Source organism: Oncorhynchus mykiss, chromosome 9 (genome assembly GCF_057628025.1).
Source record: "Oncorhynchus mykiss isolate SJ-2025 chromosome 9, ASM5762802v1, whole genome shotgun sequence".
Taxonomy (NCBI): domain Eukaryota; kingdom Metazoa; phylum Chordata; class Actinopteri; order Salmoniformes; family Salmonidae; genus Oncorhynchus; species Oncorhynchus mykiss.
The window spans coordinates 45,057,871-45,075,902 of NC_143030.1; the positions used below are offsets into that span (position 1 = coordinate 45,057,871).

At 43.1% G+C, this 18,032-nt stretch overlaps 1 protein-coding gene across 1 annotated transcript; it reads left to right on the forward strand.

Moving 5' to 3' along the window:
- Nucleotides 1-756: 756 nt before the first annotated feature.
- Nucleotides 757-5,462, forward strand: LOC149981224 (voltage-dependent L-type calcium channel subunit alpha-1D-like). The gene is made up of 3 exons (XM_090184302.1): nucleotides 757-1,106; nucleotides 2,220-2,580; nucleotides 3,376-5,462. Exons 1-3 carry the CDS (start codon nucleotides 1,079-1,081, stop codon nucleotides 3,524-3,526), a joined length of 540 nt encoding a protein of 179 aa, XP_090040428.1. The 5' UTR covers nucleotides 757-1,078; the 3' UTR covers nucleotides 3,527-5,462.
- The last annotated feature ends 12,570 nt before the right edge of the window (nucleotides 5,463-18,032 follow it).

The window sequence follows — 18,032 nt, forward strand, 5'->3', positions numbered from 1 at the left end:
GTATTAATCCAAAAGCATGCATATTTTATTGTGGTGTCAGCGTGTGTGTGTGGGTGTGTGGTGTGTATTTGGTTTGGCCATGCGTCCACCAGCGCAGGTACGTAATTTACGATGCCACAGGCCCATTTGTCTCTGTGATTGCCCTGGAACGTTATTGAGCAACAATTGATTAACCTTAAATCTACACATGATCATAATAGTTATTACATCGATGTCATAGTAATATTAGGCCCATGATTTATTAGTTTACTTTATTAGTTTGATTTATTACGGTTAATTGTTGATGGTTATTAGGCGATATGGCCATCCATATAGCCTAATAATAATAATATGGGCTTCTGAGTGGCGCAGCGGTCTAAGGCACTGCATCTCAGTGCTAGAGGCGTCACTACAGACCCTGGTTCGATTACAGGCTGTTTCACAACCGGCGGTGAATGGGAGTCACATAGGGCGGCGCACAATTGGCCCAGCGTCGTTAGGGTTTGGCCGGGGTAGGCCATCATTGCAAATAAGAATTTGTTCTTAACTGACTTGCCTGGTTAAATCAAAATCAAAACAAGAATTTTAATTGATTGGCATTGGCCCAACTCAGAAGCTGTTTTTTAATTATTATTATTATTATTATTATTATTTTTACAACAACCGTACCTGGTAGACTACTACAGTAGATTGCTATCTCTAAACGGATTAGCATGGGATGCCCATTAGAGAGTAAATAGTGACACGTTGCGCACCTTGGACACAGGGTCCAAAATCACATCTTCGCGTAGTTTTGAGAGGATGGTCACAGCCGTTTTCCTGTTGCTTCAGTAGTCTAACCAAAAACTTCGAAGAGACTCGTAGCCTATGGACCACTGATCCAGGATATAATGTAGGCGTCTTTATTTTATCCATCTACGATCCATCATGCGCAACACCCGGATGTTGCAATGCAAAGATGCTTGTGGTGTAGGCTACTCTCTGGGGTTCTGTAGGATTTATGAAATGTTGTTGTTGAACACTTTCGTTTATTGTTACACTTTTTGATATTTTTTTTACTGTGTTGGAATTAAAACGGTGTTTCAATGTGGAGAAGAGGATGCAAGAGGCAGAAGAACAGCCCGAAGGTAAATCCGATGTAAATCAGTTGTCACTGGAGCGCTGCGCTGTCGGGAGGACGCCGGTGCGCTCTTGTGTATATATATATATATAAATAAATATATATATATGTGTGTGTCTTATGTCAGTCTTGTCGTACTTGTCTCTCGTGTGACCCGGAGCCCAAAGCTTTCTATTTATTTTGTGCTGCAAGCATCATTAATTTATTATTATAGTTTTATAAGCAGTGGACGTCACTGATGTCTCCGTAATATATTTGAATAATCCTCTGAAATGTAGTCCTGAGAAAAAGGTAGGTATATTTGTGGATTGATTTGATGGAAGTTTGGAATGTGATCATATGAAGTCTAGTCCAGGCGAGAGGAAGCAGTGACATTATTTAGATTTCAATAATTCAATTGTATTTTGTCTGACTCAGTTTTGCATCAATTTAATTGGTTGTAACAGTGGATTATGCGATCCATTTCACAGTATTCAATTAGGTCATCACCAGAAATAAATCATTATTTCCACATTCTTTTCCATTTTTTTTTGTAGCAACCTTTATGGTCTATTAGGCTCTTACAATGAGCAGCCTTCCTCTGTATCCTCTGTGTTTTCATTGGTTGTCAAGGGAATGCTCCCTGGTCAGCTTAGCCCCATCTCATCAAGCAATAACAACATCACTATCCTGTCCAAGGAAGTCATTGCTTTGATTACAGCTTGCCATTCTAATCAGCTCACCGCAAAATTAATGTTTGCCAATATAAATTAAATGTAGTGGTTTTCTGAGACCAACAAAAATCTAGTTTTATTTAAAAGAGATTCACCAATAACTAGGCATACATACTAAATAAAGCCAATTGGCTTCAATTGTGGACGTTGTAGCATCTTCCTGTGAAGAAATACATGCAGCGTTAAAAGGTTTATTTGGATATTGAAGTGTCACTGCATAGTCACAGAGACTGGTGAGGGAACCTTCTGAGTTTCACATACAGTTTGTATTTCATGCCTTTCTCTCTCTCTTCCACTCTCTATCCCCTGGTTGTCTCACCATTCACTTCCCTCCCCTTCCCCACTCTCCCTCTGGCGTACACCTTTCTCTGATCAATCCCTCTCTCTCTCCCCTTTTCTGTCCTCAGGGGCACAGTATGCCAGCAGCAACAGAGCCCATCACTCTGGTGACACGTCGGCCCTCGGGTCAGAAAACCCCTCCCACCCGCAGCCCGAACCCTGCCCCCAGACCGGCACTATCTCCTGGCAGGCCGCGATCCATGCTGCTCGTAACGCCCAGGGCGAGGCACCCCAGAGCATGAGCGCCCGCCCCCCTGTCCCTGGGGCCACACCCGCCCCGGTGGGCTCACTGTCACAGAGGAAGAGGCAGCTGTATGCCAAGAGCAAGAAGCAGGGCGGCTCCACCAACAGCAGACCGCCCAGGGCACTGTTCTGCCTCACCCTCAACAATCCCATCCGCAGAGCCTGCATCAGCCTGGTGGAGTGGAAGTATCCTTTCTGGGGCTCTCACGATGGAGATATACAGGGACTCTCTGTGTCCCCACATGGGACCATGGGAAACACCTGTGGCTTTTGGTCTATTTGTTTACAAGAGAAAGCAGTCCATGATAGCCATGATGGCAAGTGTCATCCTCTGATAGTTCGCATCTCTTCCCAAGCTCTAAACAAACAATCGGCAACAAAATCATTTATTCTGCAGTCTATAGTGATCATTCTATAGTCTATAGTGATCATGTATCCTTGCCATTGTCTGGGCCTTTCCTCTTCTAAGCTGAAAACACTCCCAGACCAGACCTCGGCTGGAGACAGTCTAGAGCAGCGTTTCCCAAAACTCGGGTCCTCGAGTAAACGTTTATTTTTTTTTGCCCTAGCACTACACATCTGATTCAAATGATTCAACACTTGATGATTAGTTGATTATTTGAATCAGCTGTGGAGTGCTAGGGCAGAAAACCAAAACGTGCACCCCTTGGGGTCCCGAGGAGTTTGGGAAACCCTGGACTAGAGAAATTCATTTGAGTGTAGTGCTGAATGCAGACATCTCATACCGTATCCAGTGTGTTTTTATAGATGGCACATTAAGACAATCCCATGATAAGGAGTAAGCTCCCCATTTTTCAAACTGATGAAGTCCCTGTATTTGAAAATGTTTGCTTTGAGCATTGTGCTTTTCACCTCATCAGAGCCAAGAGAATTTCAGGATCCCCCCCCCCCCCCCCCACCTTTACATGACTGCAATGTGCTCTCTCTGTTTTATGCTTGTTCCTTAACTGTGTGCCTCAGACCCTTTGATATCTTTATACTGCTCTCTATTTTTGCCAACTGTGTGGCCTTAGCTGTTTACATCCCCTTCCCAGAGGACGACTCCAACTCCACCAACCACGACCTGGTGAGCATTCCATTCTATTCTATTCTATTCTATTCTAAAGTATAGCAGGGTTTCAGGAAGTGACACTTGTCCATAGTTTTTCTAGGAGGATTGTTTCTGCTATTGAATGTTTTGTGTGTTGCCGCTGGTGGATGTGGCTCACCATAGGTAGTCTGAAGAACACACACACACACACACACACACACACACACACACACACACACACACACACACACACACACTGGGGAACACACACTGTACATGTTGACATCACTATGGCTACACATATTGGTCTTTAACCTGTCTGCTGGGCCTGGCTTGGGATTGGTTGTTCCCTGCATGGCCTCAGGGGTTTCCTGTCATTATTTGGTGATGTATCATGTTTCGTTTGTTGACGCAAACAGTATGCTACGCTAGTCTGTTCTGGAGGTCATCTGTCCTGTGTGTCACGCCCAGTCTGTTCCACATTCAGCAGTGAGGGCTTGGAGAGGAGAATGCCCTGATCATTTGTTATACCATGTTAGTTTGTTTACAGTATTGTGCTGATATAATCGCACACACTGCTGCAGCATAGAAGCAATAAGGAAATTAAAATGATCAAATAGAATTTACCCAGAGCAGTTATAGTTAGCATTATAGTTCTATGACCAGTTATATGTCAATCAGCAACCTTTAACAGTGACCAGCAAATGATTTTAGAATTATATTGGAGCTGCCTCAGGTTCTGACTTCTTGGCGTAACGGTTAAAGTGTTGGATTGATAGTCGATGGACCTGGGTTCGAGTCCCGGTCGGAGCTACCCCCCAAGTTCAGTATATTGGCGTCAAAAGTGGAATGGAGGCCGTTGGGCCACCGGAGGGGCGTGTACACACAAGGGACTTGGTCTATACCAAGTGGGGACACGCTCTCCCAAAGAAAAGGTGTACTGTAGCGACCTTAACCCAACACCTACCGACCTCGTTAAGAGGTTTGGACTTCTTGGCGTAATGGTTAGAGTCCCGGTCGAGGCTACAATATGTAACAAGTGCTTGTCAAAGATACTTAATTCCATTTTGACATACAGAGCTGTAAACCTTGTATCTCACGATTCACAGAGAGTGGTACAGGGAAGGATGACATGAGAGATGGCCGTAGGTATTCAGAGTTTCTGATGAGTTTTGCTCCTTCTTTGCGTGTTAGATTGACCATCTATCTCGGTTCTATACCATCTCTGTGAATGCAGATCCAATGGCATGCCAGGCCCCTAACTGTTAAAAATGTGAAAAGACGTTTGTCCTCTTTAGATTGCACCGGAAGACGCATGCCTATGAACTTGTCGTGCTGTGAATGATGTTGCCCTGAGATCTGATATTGCCCTGAGATCTGATAGTGCCCTGAGATCTGATATTGCCCTGAGATCTTCTTAGAGAAGTAAGTATTAAAAAACAGATCTCTTAACAGATGGAGGAAACCGAGTATTAACTCTCGCCAAACCTCTGGTCGGCATCATCTCATGTCCAATCTTTATTTGATGGAGGTTTTCTCTACTCTCAAAGCTCTCGTCAGAATAAACACATTTAAAATGAGCAGGAAGGAGATCAAATAATTGATTTGTTTATGTTGTAAATTGCTGGAGGTATAAGGCTGTTGTGAACACATTTTGAGAGAGTCATTTCTAGCATATTTTAGCCCCTCCCACCCATCTTATTTTATGTGCATAACTTGTATAGAAGCAGTAGGTAGTGTTGTGGCGACAGCGGGAGACATTATAGGAACGCAGCTGTTTCCCATACAGGCCAAGGACGCAGATTCCTCCACCATGGTTATTGTTGAAGTGAAAGCTAGAGTGAACTGAGTCACTAATTCATTTTCCTTTAGGACAGTAGTTTGCTTTATTTGAGGGATTGGACTGAGAAATCTGAGGATTTCTACTGTGAAACCGTAGAGATTCAGGTGACGTGGTTTTAGATTTCAACACCTGATGTGTGAGTTGGCATGAGTTAAATCATTTCCAGTGTCTGTGCACTAACAACACACACACACACACACACACACACACACACACACACACACACACACACACACACACACACACACACACACACACACACACACACACACACACACACACACACACACACAAGCATTACTGAAGGGGGAGGGGTGAGTCTGTGTGTGCCAGGGTTGGGGTCAATTCCAGGCAATTCAGAAAATAAACCATATTGCAATTCCACATTTCATTTGTAATTTCAAATTTCAGTGTACTTCTTGAATTGTCTGGAATTTAAATGGAATTGTCCCCAAGCCTGGTGTGTGCTTAATAGGCTAGCTAGCATGAATGAAACCAACAATTCCTAATCTATGAAAACCTTGAATGCACTCTCCCTCTCAGGGTGTAATCCTCATTTGAACACTGTAAGGGTGGATCAGTAGAAGTGCAGATCTGGAGCATGAATGAGTGCGGGTGCTTTAAGGATGATTGCATGTGTGTCTTAAGAGTACATGGCCATGTACTGTCATAATCTCCACCCAGCACAGCCAGAAGAGGACTGGCCACCCATCAGAGCCTGGTTCCTTTCTAGGCTTCTTCCTAGGTTCCCTGACTTTCTAGGGAGTTTTTCCTAGCCGTTGTGCTTCTACATCTGCATTGAGTATCGGTTTCTGTGTAAGCACTTTGTTGCAACTGCTGATGTAAAAAGGGCTTTATAAAATGCATTTGATTGATTGTGTGTCGTGCTGTGTGACGGTCACTTAGGGGCTTGAGACCTTCTCCCTTATGTTCATTGAGCCTGGCCACTCACACCAGTGTGGCTCTTTATCTGGGGTGCATGTATCTGTGGGAGTATCCTAATTTGAGCGGGTGAGGAACTAGGAACATCCTATATTGAGAGAGAGAAAGAGTGTGTGTGTGTGTGCGCACATGCCTCTGTGACGCTATGAGTGTATGTGTGTGGCCAGGTTTGGAGGATTAAGCTGTGCTGTAGATTAGTGGCCAGTAGATGAGAGGAGGTTGTGCAGGCAGAGACGGGGAGGGGGAGTGGTCAGGGTCTAGCACACGAGTGGGAGGTGGGACTGTGAAAGGGATGAGGGTTTAACAGTGGATCGTGTGACTCTGTCTGTTTGGGTCAGACTGACCCCTGCTGTGGCTGGGATGACGATAAGGATCCTATTCAGCTTGGCTATGATCTGATGGGTACTTATACTTATGGCGTCTCCTCTGACCACCAGCATACTGCTTGTCCAATGAGCGAGCCGTCGCATTGGTCTCCATTGGCAACAGGAGCCAACAGTCACAGCATAAACACACAGTTGAGTAACACTGGATAGACAATCTTAATGAAACCCATTGAGGGATGATGCTTACTGTCCTGTGTGTTCCTCTGTGTTTGATAATTTTTATTCCCCCGGAGATATGTCCATGTATCTGTTGAAGAGAGACATTGTGTGTGGGTTGTTTCATTGATTCTGTATCACCACGGTCTCACTTTTGATGGAATTGGATAGCTGAATGGTTTTAATCTCTCCAACTATTTTAGACAGTATGCTAGTATCTAAGATAGGGCTTTTGGATTTAATGGTGTTACTAGATCAGTTGTAAGTGGTTTTGGGCTGCGTTCTCATTCTGAGCCGAGCAGACATTGTGTCCATGTCTTTGACTGTATGTAGCACATCGTTCAGCGGCTCAAGGCTCAAGACCATGTTTTGTGTGTGTATATACAGCAGGGTCTGAAATTATTGACACCCTTGATAAAGATGAGCAACAAATACTATTTTTCCCAAAAAATGTAGGGGTATAAATTATTGACAGCCCTAAAGAGTCTTATAAATATGGTAGTCAGATATTTGTTCGATTTTGTAATGCTCCGGGTGTCGTGGGTGTGGAGTCAAATGCAGGAGACAGAGAGTTCAATGCTGCGCGTCTTTTAATCGCACCAATGCACCACAGGGTGCTCACAAACACGTTACGTTCCCAAAACACAGGGAGTCAAAATGTACAATGGGAAACAATCCCGACCGGACACTAACACGTGCCTATACCACAGAGCCGAAGGTTTACATAGAAATAATCCCGCACAACAACCGGGCGGGCCGGCTGTCTAATAAAGACAAACTAATTAAACATTCACAGGTGCTACCACTCAACATACAAGGAGGGGAAGGAAAAACAATCAGTGGCAGCTAATAGGCCGGTGACGACGACCGCCGAGCGCCACCTGCCCGGGAAAGGGAAACACCCTCGGTCGGACTCGTGACAGATTTGGTAGGTACTTAATGACATCTCCTTTAACTACGTGTGTGAGAAAGTCACAGAGGGTCAAAGATCATACCCCTAAGACGTGCTAACCTCCCCTGTTATTGGTAATGGTGAGAAGTGGAAATCTCTTGGAGGTACAAGCTTGATGTAGTAATTTCTTGGAATATGGGACCAAATACTAAACTTTTGACCACCTTATTTTGTTAAACAAAATAAAAATTTTTCTGAGCAATTCTATTAGTGTAAAATACTATAATTTCCCCATTCTCTTGAGCATACAATATACTCAATATTTGAGTTATGTATTTTATAGTCATTGTTGTTCATCTTTATCAAGGGTGTCAATAATTTTGGACCCCACTCTATGTGTGTCTGTGTGTCTGTGTCTGTGTGTGTTTTATGCTGCCTATGTGTGTTTGTGTGTCTGTGTATGTGTGTGTTTATGCTGCCTATGTGTGTTTGTGTGTCTGTGTATGTATGTGTTTATGCTGCCTATGTGTGTTTGTGTGTCTGTGTATGTATGTGTTTATGTTGCCTATGTGTGTTTGTGTGTCTGTGTCTGTGTATGTGTGTGTTTATGCTGCCTATGTGTGTTTGCGAATAATATGTGTGTTATACATTACATTTTCACCGAACAGCATTCTGTGCAGTCTGCCAAAAAGGTGTAATGTGTGTGTGTGTGTGTGTTTGTGTTATTCTTTCTGTCAGGGATGGAATGTTTAGTCAAACAGGAGGGGAAATGAGTCAGGCTAAACAGGTCACGTTTGTGTGTGTGTGTGTGTGTGTGCACGTGCGTGCGTGCGCATGTGTTTGTGAGAGTGAGTGAGAGAGAGATAGATAGAAAGAAATACAGTGACTTGCGAAAGTATTCGGCCCCCTTGAACTTTGCGACCTTTTGCCACATTTCAGGCTTCAAACATAAAGATATAAAACTGTATTTTTTTGTGAAGAATCAACAACAAGTGGGACACAATCATGAAGTGGAACGACATTTATTGGATATTTCAAACTTTTTTAACAAATCAAAAACTGAAAAATTGGGCGTGCAAAATTATTCAGCCCCCTTAAGTTAATACTTTGTAGCGCCACCTTTTGCTGCGATTACAGCTGTAAGTCTCTTGGGGTATGTCTATCAGTTTTGCACATCGAGAGACTGACATTTTTTCCCATTCCTCCTTGCAAAACAGCTCGAGCTCAGTGAGGTTGGATGGAGAGCATTTGTGAACAGCAGTTTTCAGTTCTTTCCACAGATTCTCGATTGGATTCAGGTCTGGACTTTGACTTGGCCATTCTAACACCTGGATATGTTTATTTTTGAACCATTCCATTGTAGATTTTGCTTTATGTTTTGGATCATTGTCTTGTTGGAAGACAAATCTCTGTCCCAGTCTCAGGTCTATGGCAGACTCCATCAGGTTTTCCTCCAGAATGGTCCTGTATTTGGCTCCATCCATCTTCCCATCAATTTTAACCATCTTCCCTGTCCCTGCTGAAGAAAAGCAGGCCCAAACCATGATGCTGCCACCACCATGTTTGACAGTGGGGATGGTGTGTTCAGCTGTGTTGCTTTTACGCCAAACATAACGTTTTGCATTGTTGCCAAAAAGTTCAATTTTGGTTTCATCTGACCAGAGCACCTTCTTCCACATGTTTGGTGTGTCTCCCATGTGGCTTGTGGCAAACTTTAAACAACACTTTTTATGGATATCTTTAAGAAATGGCTTTCTTCTTGCCACTCTTCCATAAAGGCCAGATTTGTGCAATATACGACTGATTGTTGTCCTATGGACAGAGTCTCCCACCTCAGCTGTAGATCTCTGCAGTTCATCCAGAGTGATCATGGGCCTCTTGGCTGCATCTCTGATCAGTCATCTCCTTGTATGAGCTGAAAGTTTAGAGGGACGGCCAGGTCTTGGTAGATTTGCAGTGGTCTGACACTCCTTCCATTTCAATATTATCGTTTGCACAGTGCTCCTTGGGATGTTTAAAGCTTGGGAAATCTTTTTGTATCCAAATCCGGCTTTAAACTTCTTCACAACAGTATCTCGGACCTGCCTGGTGTATTCCTTGTTCTTCATGATGCTCTCTGCGCTTTTAACAGACCTCTGAGACTATCACAGTGCAGGTGCATTTATACAGAGACTTGATTACACACAGGTGGATTGTATTTATCATCATTAGTCATTTAGGTCAACATTGGATCATTCAGAGATCCTCACTGAACTTCTGGAGAGAGTTTGCTGCACTGAAAGTAAAGGGGCTGAATAATTTTGCACGCCCAATTTTTCAGTTTTTGATTTGTTAAAAAAGTTTGAAATATCCAATAAATGTCGTTCCACTTCATGATTGTGTCCCACTTGTTGTTGATTCTTCACAAAAAAATACAGTTTTATATCTTTATGTTTGAAGCCTGAAATGTGGCAAAAGGTTGCAAAGTTCAAGGGGGCCGAATACTTTCGCAAGGCACTGTAGATAGATGCAGACCTATTTCAGCCACTGTAAGACTCTCTACTTCTCTCCCAGTCTCACTCTTTATTTATTTCTCTGATAGATTGACTACCTACTAAAAAAATGTAGTACTGTGTTGTGAAACGGATCTAACTTGCATGATTTTTATTTTGGCTAAGATACAGTAGCCAGTTTGTGTACAAACAGTAATTTGATTAAACTATTAAAATATATCCATCTACAGATTTGAATCTATAAAATCTATCATTTGGACAGGGTTTCCACTGTTGGGGTTGTGCTATTCAAAGGAAATAAAATTGTATTGGTCATATGGATAAGGTACAGCGTAGTTTACACAGTACAATGGAATGCTTCCTTGTCAGCTCTCCTCTCAGCAGTGCAAAAGTTACAAAACAAAGTACAGTACAGTTGAGTGCGTGGTTATAATGCAACTCTGTAGGTTTTAAGCACACAGGGTGTTAGTATGGAAGGCCTTATCCCCATTTGAGACCACATATACCTGATGTAACTTGATGTTCACGGTTGTTCACTATAACAGCACAGTATGTGTCAACTGGGGCCGGACGGCAATACTGAGAGCAGATGTCCATTGATCGAATCGTGCTATCAGAGCTGTGTAACAGGGTATGACCCCGGACGGGCTAGCCGAGGCCAGGCTCTGCTCCCCAGGCAGCATTATTACAGCCTCGTTTCAGTTCTCGCCTCATTACAACCGGGAAGTGCTCTGTTGGCCTCAGGGGAGGGACACACACACACACACACACACACGCACGTAGTACACGTGCACCATGCGGACACACACATGTACGCAGACACGTGAAACGGACTTCAGTTTGCTGCTGTCAGTATAGCTTCCTCCACTGTCCATGTCCCCATACCGGGCTCAAACCCGTCACCCTCTGTTCGCAAACACAAGTGACCACCCTCCTTGACAACGTACCAACCGTTTAAACTATCGAGAAATATCTAATTCGATAGCGTCATCGGCGACATTTCAAGCAAGCCGTGGAGTGAGCTTACGGTACATTCTTAACTCCGTTACACATGCAAGCATGCACACACTTGCACACAATTTGTCTTGACATTTTTGGGCACCGTATTAATCATTTAAGGAATGCTTTGAATTTACCCTGACTCCAAAGGAAACCACTGTTCTTAGTCCACTCCACAAGGTAACCTAAGTGTCTACCACAGAGCGGAGTGTGTGGGCATGGCGAGTGGGTGGATGTCTTACAGCAGCTAGGTCAGGGCTCATTGTCAGTCAGAACCAGCAGCCAGAGACATGGCTGTCAACAACAAAACAAGTAAAACACACCGTACAGCACAGCACAACAACAGTGGGACAGTACAGCACAACTGAACACACTGCACTACACAATACAACACAAAGACAGCCTCTCTCTCTCCCAGGGCTATGGTGGACAGAAGCAAATGTTTGCATACATATCATTCATTTAAACTTAATGGTGTGAACATGTTCTCCCTTTTCCAGTGTGGCTTTTGACTCTCTAAGTAATTACACGCCCAACAAATATCATTATGTGTATCTGGAAGAGATAGAGAGGAGGAACATACGTGTGAAAAACAAACTTAATGCCTAGCACTTACTGCTCCAGTCTCCTCCTGTTTTCCACAGGATTACCCTCATACTGTAATCATTACCCTCATACTGTAATCATTACCCTCATACTGTAATCATTACCCTCATAATGTGATCATTACCCTCATACTGTAATCATTACCCTGATACTGTAATCATTACCCTCATACTGTAACCATTACCCTCGTAATGTGATCATTACCCTCATACTGTAATCATTACCCTCATACTGTAATCACTACCCCCACACTGTAATCATTACCCTCATAATGTGATCATTACCCTCATACTGTAATCATTACCCTCATACTGTAATCACTACCCCCACACTGTAATCACTACCCCCACACTGTAATCATTACCCTCATAATGTAATCATTACCCTCATAATGTGATCATTACCCTCATACTGTAATCACTACCCCAACACTGTAATCATTACCATCATAATGTAATCTTTACCCTCATAATGTAATCATTACCCTCACACTGTAATCATTACCATCATAATGTAATCATTACCCTCATAATGTAATCATTACCCTCATAATGTGATCATTACCCTCATACTGTAATCATTACCCTCATACTGTAATCATTACCATCCTAATGTAATCATTACCCTCATAATGTAATCATTACCCTCATAATGTGATCATTACCCTCATAATGTGATCATTACCCTCATACTGTAATCATTACCCTCATAATGTGATCATTACCCTCATACTGTAATCATTACCCTCATAATGTGATCATTACCCTCATACTGTAATCATTACCCTCTTAATGTGATCATTACCCTCATAATGTGATCATTACCCTCATAATGTGATCATTACCCTCATAATGTGATCATTACCCCCATAATGTGATCATTACCCTCATACTGTAATCATTACCCTGATAATGTAATCATTACCCTCATACTGTAATCACCACCCCCGCACTGTAATCACTACCCCCACACTGTAATCACTACCCTCACACTGTAATCATTACCCTCATAATGTAATCATGACCCTCATACTGTAATCATTTCCCACATACTGTAATCAATACCCCCACACTGTAATCACTACCCCCACACTGTAATCATTACCCTCACACTGTAATCATTACCTTCACACTGTAATCATGACCTCCATACTGTAATCACTACCCTCACACTGTAATCATTACACTCATAATGTAATCATTACCCACATAATGTGACCATTACCCTCACACTGTAATCACTACCCCACACTGTAATCATTACCCTCATACTGTAATCATCATCACCTCACCAATTAAAAAAAAAGAAGTATTATTTACCTCAAATCTGAAATCCACAATAGAAGCTAGCCAGAAGCTAACCAGAAGCTAGCCAGAAGCTAACCAGAAGCTAGCCAGATTACTGGCTAACGTTAATATTCAGCTAACCACGGTTTGTGGTCATCAGCTATCCTTTAGCTCGAAAATCTATCGGCAGTTTTGTACAACGCGACTCAGACCAGAACATACCAGACCTATTTTTCTCTCCATATCCCCGGATTTCAACCGCAAGCTCTGGACATTTACACCTGGATCTCGCAGCTAGCTAGCTGCTATCCGTGTGACTATTGGCTTACGTCGATCCCGGAGCAAACATCAATTATTCCAGAGCTAGCCAGCTGAAGAGTTCCATCAGCCTGGGCTACAATCACCTATCCAGACCCGTTTTACTGCCGATGCGGAGCCCCACCGGGCCTTCACGACTGGACTACCGACGTTATCTGCCCGAGGGAGTTATCCAACTGGCCCCTACGTTGCGACGTTACCTGAACGCCCATCTGCGGCCCGCTAATCGTTAGCTGTCTTATCGGCTGCTATCTGAATAGGTCTATCAGACAATTTTTCTTGGGTCACTATGACTCTATCTATTTTGTCAATTGGATTGATCCCCACTACCACACGGAACCCCACTAATCTACCGACGGAAACGCGTGGCTAAAAACAGATCTCCATCCTATGCTAGCTTGCTACCGATGGCCCGGCTAGCTGTCTGAATCGCCGTGACCCCAACCAACCTCACTACTCACTGGACCCTTATGATCACCCGACTAAGCATGCCTCTCCTTAATGTCAATATGCCTTGTCCATTGGTGTTCTGGTTCATGTTTCACTGTAGACCCTCTAGCCCTGCTCACTATACCTTATCCAACCTTACAGTTCGACCACCCACACATGCGATGACATCACCTGGTTTCAATTATGTTTCTAGAGACAATATCTCTCTCATCTGTCAGGGCCCGGTTACGAACCCGGGTCTCCGGAGTGAGAAACAGTCACTTAACCTACTGAGCCACGAATAGTCGGCAGAACCCAGAAGATGAGGCAGACACAGCAGTACTTGAGACGGTGTATTTAATGAAGTAAAAAGAGAAGTCCTTCAGGAAAACATGTAACTCCACAACCTCAAAAGGAATTCCACAAGAACAAAGGTAATCCTCCAAGACAAAAAAGGTAAATCCACACAAACACGTTACGTTCCCAAAACACAGGGAGTCAAAATGTACAATGGGAAACAATCCCGACCGGACACTAACACGTGCCTATACCACAGAGCCGAAGGTTTACATAGAAATAATCCCGCACAACAACCGGGCGGGCCGGCTGTCTAATAAAGACAAACTAATTAAACATTCACAGGTGCTACCACTCAACATACAAGGAGGGGAAGGAAAAACAATCAGTGGCAGCTAATAGGCCGGTGACGACGACCGCCGAGCGCCACCTGCCCGGGAAAGGGAAACACCCTCGGTCGGACTCGTGACAGATTTGGTAGGTACTTAATGACATCTCCTTTAACTACGTGTGTGAGAAAGTCACAGAGGGTCAAAGATCATACCCCTAAGACGTGCTAACCTCCCCTGTTATTGGTAATGGTGAGAAGTGGAAATCTCTTGGAGGTACAAGCTTGATGTAGTAATTTCTTGGAATATGGGACCAAATACTAAACTTTTGACCACCTTATTTTGTTAAACAAAATAAATTTTTTTCTGAGCAATTCTATTAGTGTAAAATACTATAATTTCCCCATTCTCTTGAGCATACAATATACTCAATATTTGAGTTATGTATTTTATAGTCATTGTTGTTCATCTTTATCAAGGGTGTCAATAATTTTGGACCCCACTCTATGTGTGTCTGTGTGTCTGTGTCTGTGTGTGTTTTATGCTGCCTATGTGTGTTTGTGTGTCTGTGTATGTGTGTGTTTATGCTGCCTATGTGTGTTTGTGTGTCTGTGTATGTATGTGTTTATGCTGCCTATGTGTGTTTGTGTGTCTGTGTATGTATGTGTTTATGTTGCCTATGTGTGTTTGTGTGTCTGTGTCTGTGTATGTGTGTGTTTATGCTGCCTATGTGTGTTTGCGAATAATATGTGTGTTATACATTACATTTTCACCGAACAGCATTCTGTGCAGTCTGCCAAAAAGGTGTAATGTGTGTGTGTGTGTGTGTTTGTGTTATTCTTTCTGTCAGGGATGGAATGTTTAGTCAAACAGGAGGGGAAATGAGTCAGGCTAAACAGGTCACGTTTGTGTGTGTGTGTGTGTGTGTGCACGTGCGTGCGTGCGCATGTGTTTGTGAGAGTGAGTGAGAGAGAGATAGATAGAAAGAAATACAGTGACTTGCGAAAGTATTCGGCCCCCTTGAACTTTGCGACCTTTTGCCACATTTCAGGCTTCAAACATAAAGATATAAAACTGTATTTTTTTGTGAAGAATCAACAACAAGTGGGACACAATCATGAAGTGGAACGACATTTATTGGATATTTCAAACTTTTTTAACAAATCAAAAACTGAAAAATTGGGCGTGCAAAATTATTCAGCCCCCTTAAGTTAATACTTTGTAGCGCCACCTTTTGCTGCGATTACAGCTGTAAGTCTCTTGGGGTATGTCTATCAGTTTTGCACATCGAGAGACTGACATTTTTTCCCATTCCTCCTTGCAAAACAGCTCGAGCTCAGTGAGGTTGGATGGAGAGCATTTGTGAACAGCAGTTTTCAGTTCTTTCCACAGATTCTCGATTGGATTCAGGTCTGGACTTTGACTTGGCCATTCTAACACCTGGATATGTTTATTTTTGAACCATTCCATTGTAGATTTTGCTTTATGTTTTGGATCATTGTCTTGTTGGAAGACAAATCTCTGTCCCAGTCTCAGGTCTATGGCAGACTCCATCAGGTTTTCCTCCAGAATGGTCCTGTATTTGGCTCCATCCATCTTCCCATCAATTTTAACCATCTTCCCTGTCCCTGCTGAAGAAAAGCAGGCCCAAACCATGATGCTGCCACCACCATGTTTGACAGTGGGGATGGTGTGTTCAGCTGTGTTGCTTTTACGCCAAACATAACGTTTTGCATTGTTGCCAAAAAGTTCAATTTTGGTTTCATCTGACCAGAGCACCTTCTTCCACATGTTTGGTGTGTCTCCCATGTGGCTTGTGGCAAACTTTAAACAACACTTTTTATGGATATCTTTAAGAAATGGCTTTCTTCTTGCCACTCTTCCATAAAGGCCAGATTTGTGCAATATACGACTGATTGTTGTCCTATGGACAGAGTCTCCCACCTCAGCTGTAGATCTCTGCAGTTCATCCAGAGTGATCATGGGCCTCTTGGCTGCATCTCTGATCAGTCATCTCCTTGTATGAGCTGAAAGTTTAGAGGGACGGCCAGGTCTTGGTAGATTTGCAGTGGTCTGACACTCCTTCCATTTCAATATTATCGTTTGCACAGTGCTCCTTGGGATGTTTAAAGCTTGGGAAATCTTTTTGTATCCAAATCCGGCTTTAAACTTCTTCACAACAGTATCTCGGACCTGCCTGGTGTATTCCTTGTTCTTCATGATGCTCTCTGCGCTTTTAACAGACCTCTGAGACTATCACAGTGCAGGTGCATTTATACAGAGACTTGATTACACACAGGTGGATTGTATTTATCATCATTAGTCATTTAGGTCAACATTGGATCATTCAGAGATCCTCACTGAACTTCTGGAGAGAGTTTGCTGCACTGAAAGTAAAGGGGCTGAATAATTTTGCACGCCCAATTTTTCAGTTTTTGATTTGTTAAAAAAGTTTGAAATATCCAATAAATGTCGTTCCACTTCATGATTGTGTCCCACTTGTTGTTGATTCTTCACAAAAAAATACAGTTTTATATCTTTATGTTTGAAGCCTGAAATGTGGCAAAAGGTTGCAAAGTTCAAGGGGGCCGAATACTTTCGCAAGGCACTGTAGATAGATGCAGACCTATTTCAGCCACTGTAAGACTCTCTACTTCTCTCCCAGTCTCACTCTTTATTTATTTCTCTGATAGATTGACTACCTACTAAAAAAATGTAGTACTGTGTTGTGAAACGGATCTAACTTGCATGATTTTTATTTTGGCTAAGATACAGTAGCCAGTTTGTGTACAAACAGTAATTTGATTAAACTATTAAAATATATCCATCTACAGATTTGAATCTATAAAATCTATCATTTGGACAGGGTTTCCACTGTTGGGGTTGTGCTATTCAAAGGAAATAAAATTGTATTGGTCATATGGATAAGGTACAGCGTAGTTTACACAGTACAATGGAATGCTTCCTTGTCAGCTCTCCTCTCAGCAGTGCAAAAGTTACAAAACAAAGTACAGTACAGTTGAGTGCGTGGTTATAATGCAACTCTGTAGGTTTTAAGCACACAGGGTGTTAGTATGGAAGGCCTTATCCCCATTTGAGACCACATATACCTGATGTAACTTGATGTTCACGGTTGTTCACTATAACAGCACAGTATGTGTCAACTGGGGCCGGACGGCAATACTGAGAGCAGATGTCCATTGATCGAATCGTGCTATCAGAGCTGTGTAACAGGGTATGACCCCGGACGGGCTAGCCGAGGCCAGGCTCTGCTCCCCAGGCAGCATTATTACAGCCTCGTTTCAGTTCTCGCCTCATTACAACCGGGAAGTGCTCTGTTGGCCTCAGGGGAGGGACACACACACACACACACACACACGCACGTAGTACACGTGCACCATGCGGACACACACATGTACGCAGACACGTGAAACGGACTTCAGTTTGCTGCTGTCAGTATAGCTTCCTCCACTGTCCATGTCCCCATACCGGGCTCAAACCCGTCACCCTCTGTTCGCAAACACAAGTGACCACCCTCCTTGACAACGTACCAACCGTTTAAACTATCGAGAAATATCTAATTCGATAGCGTCATCGGCGACATTTCAAGCA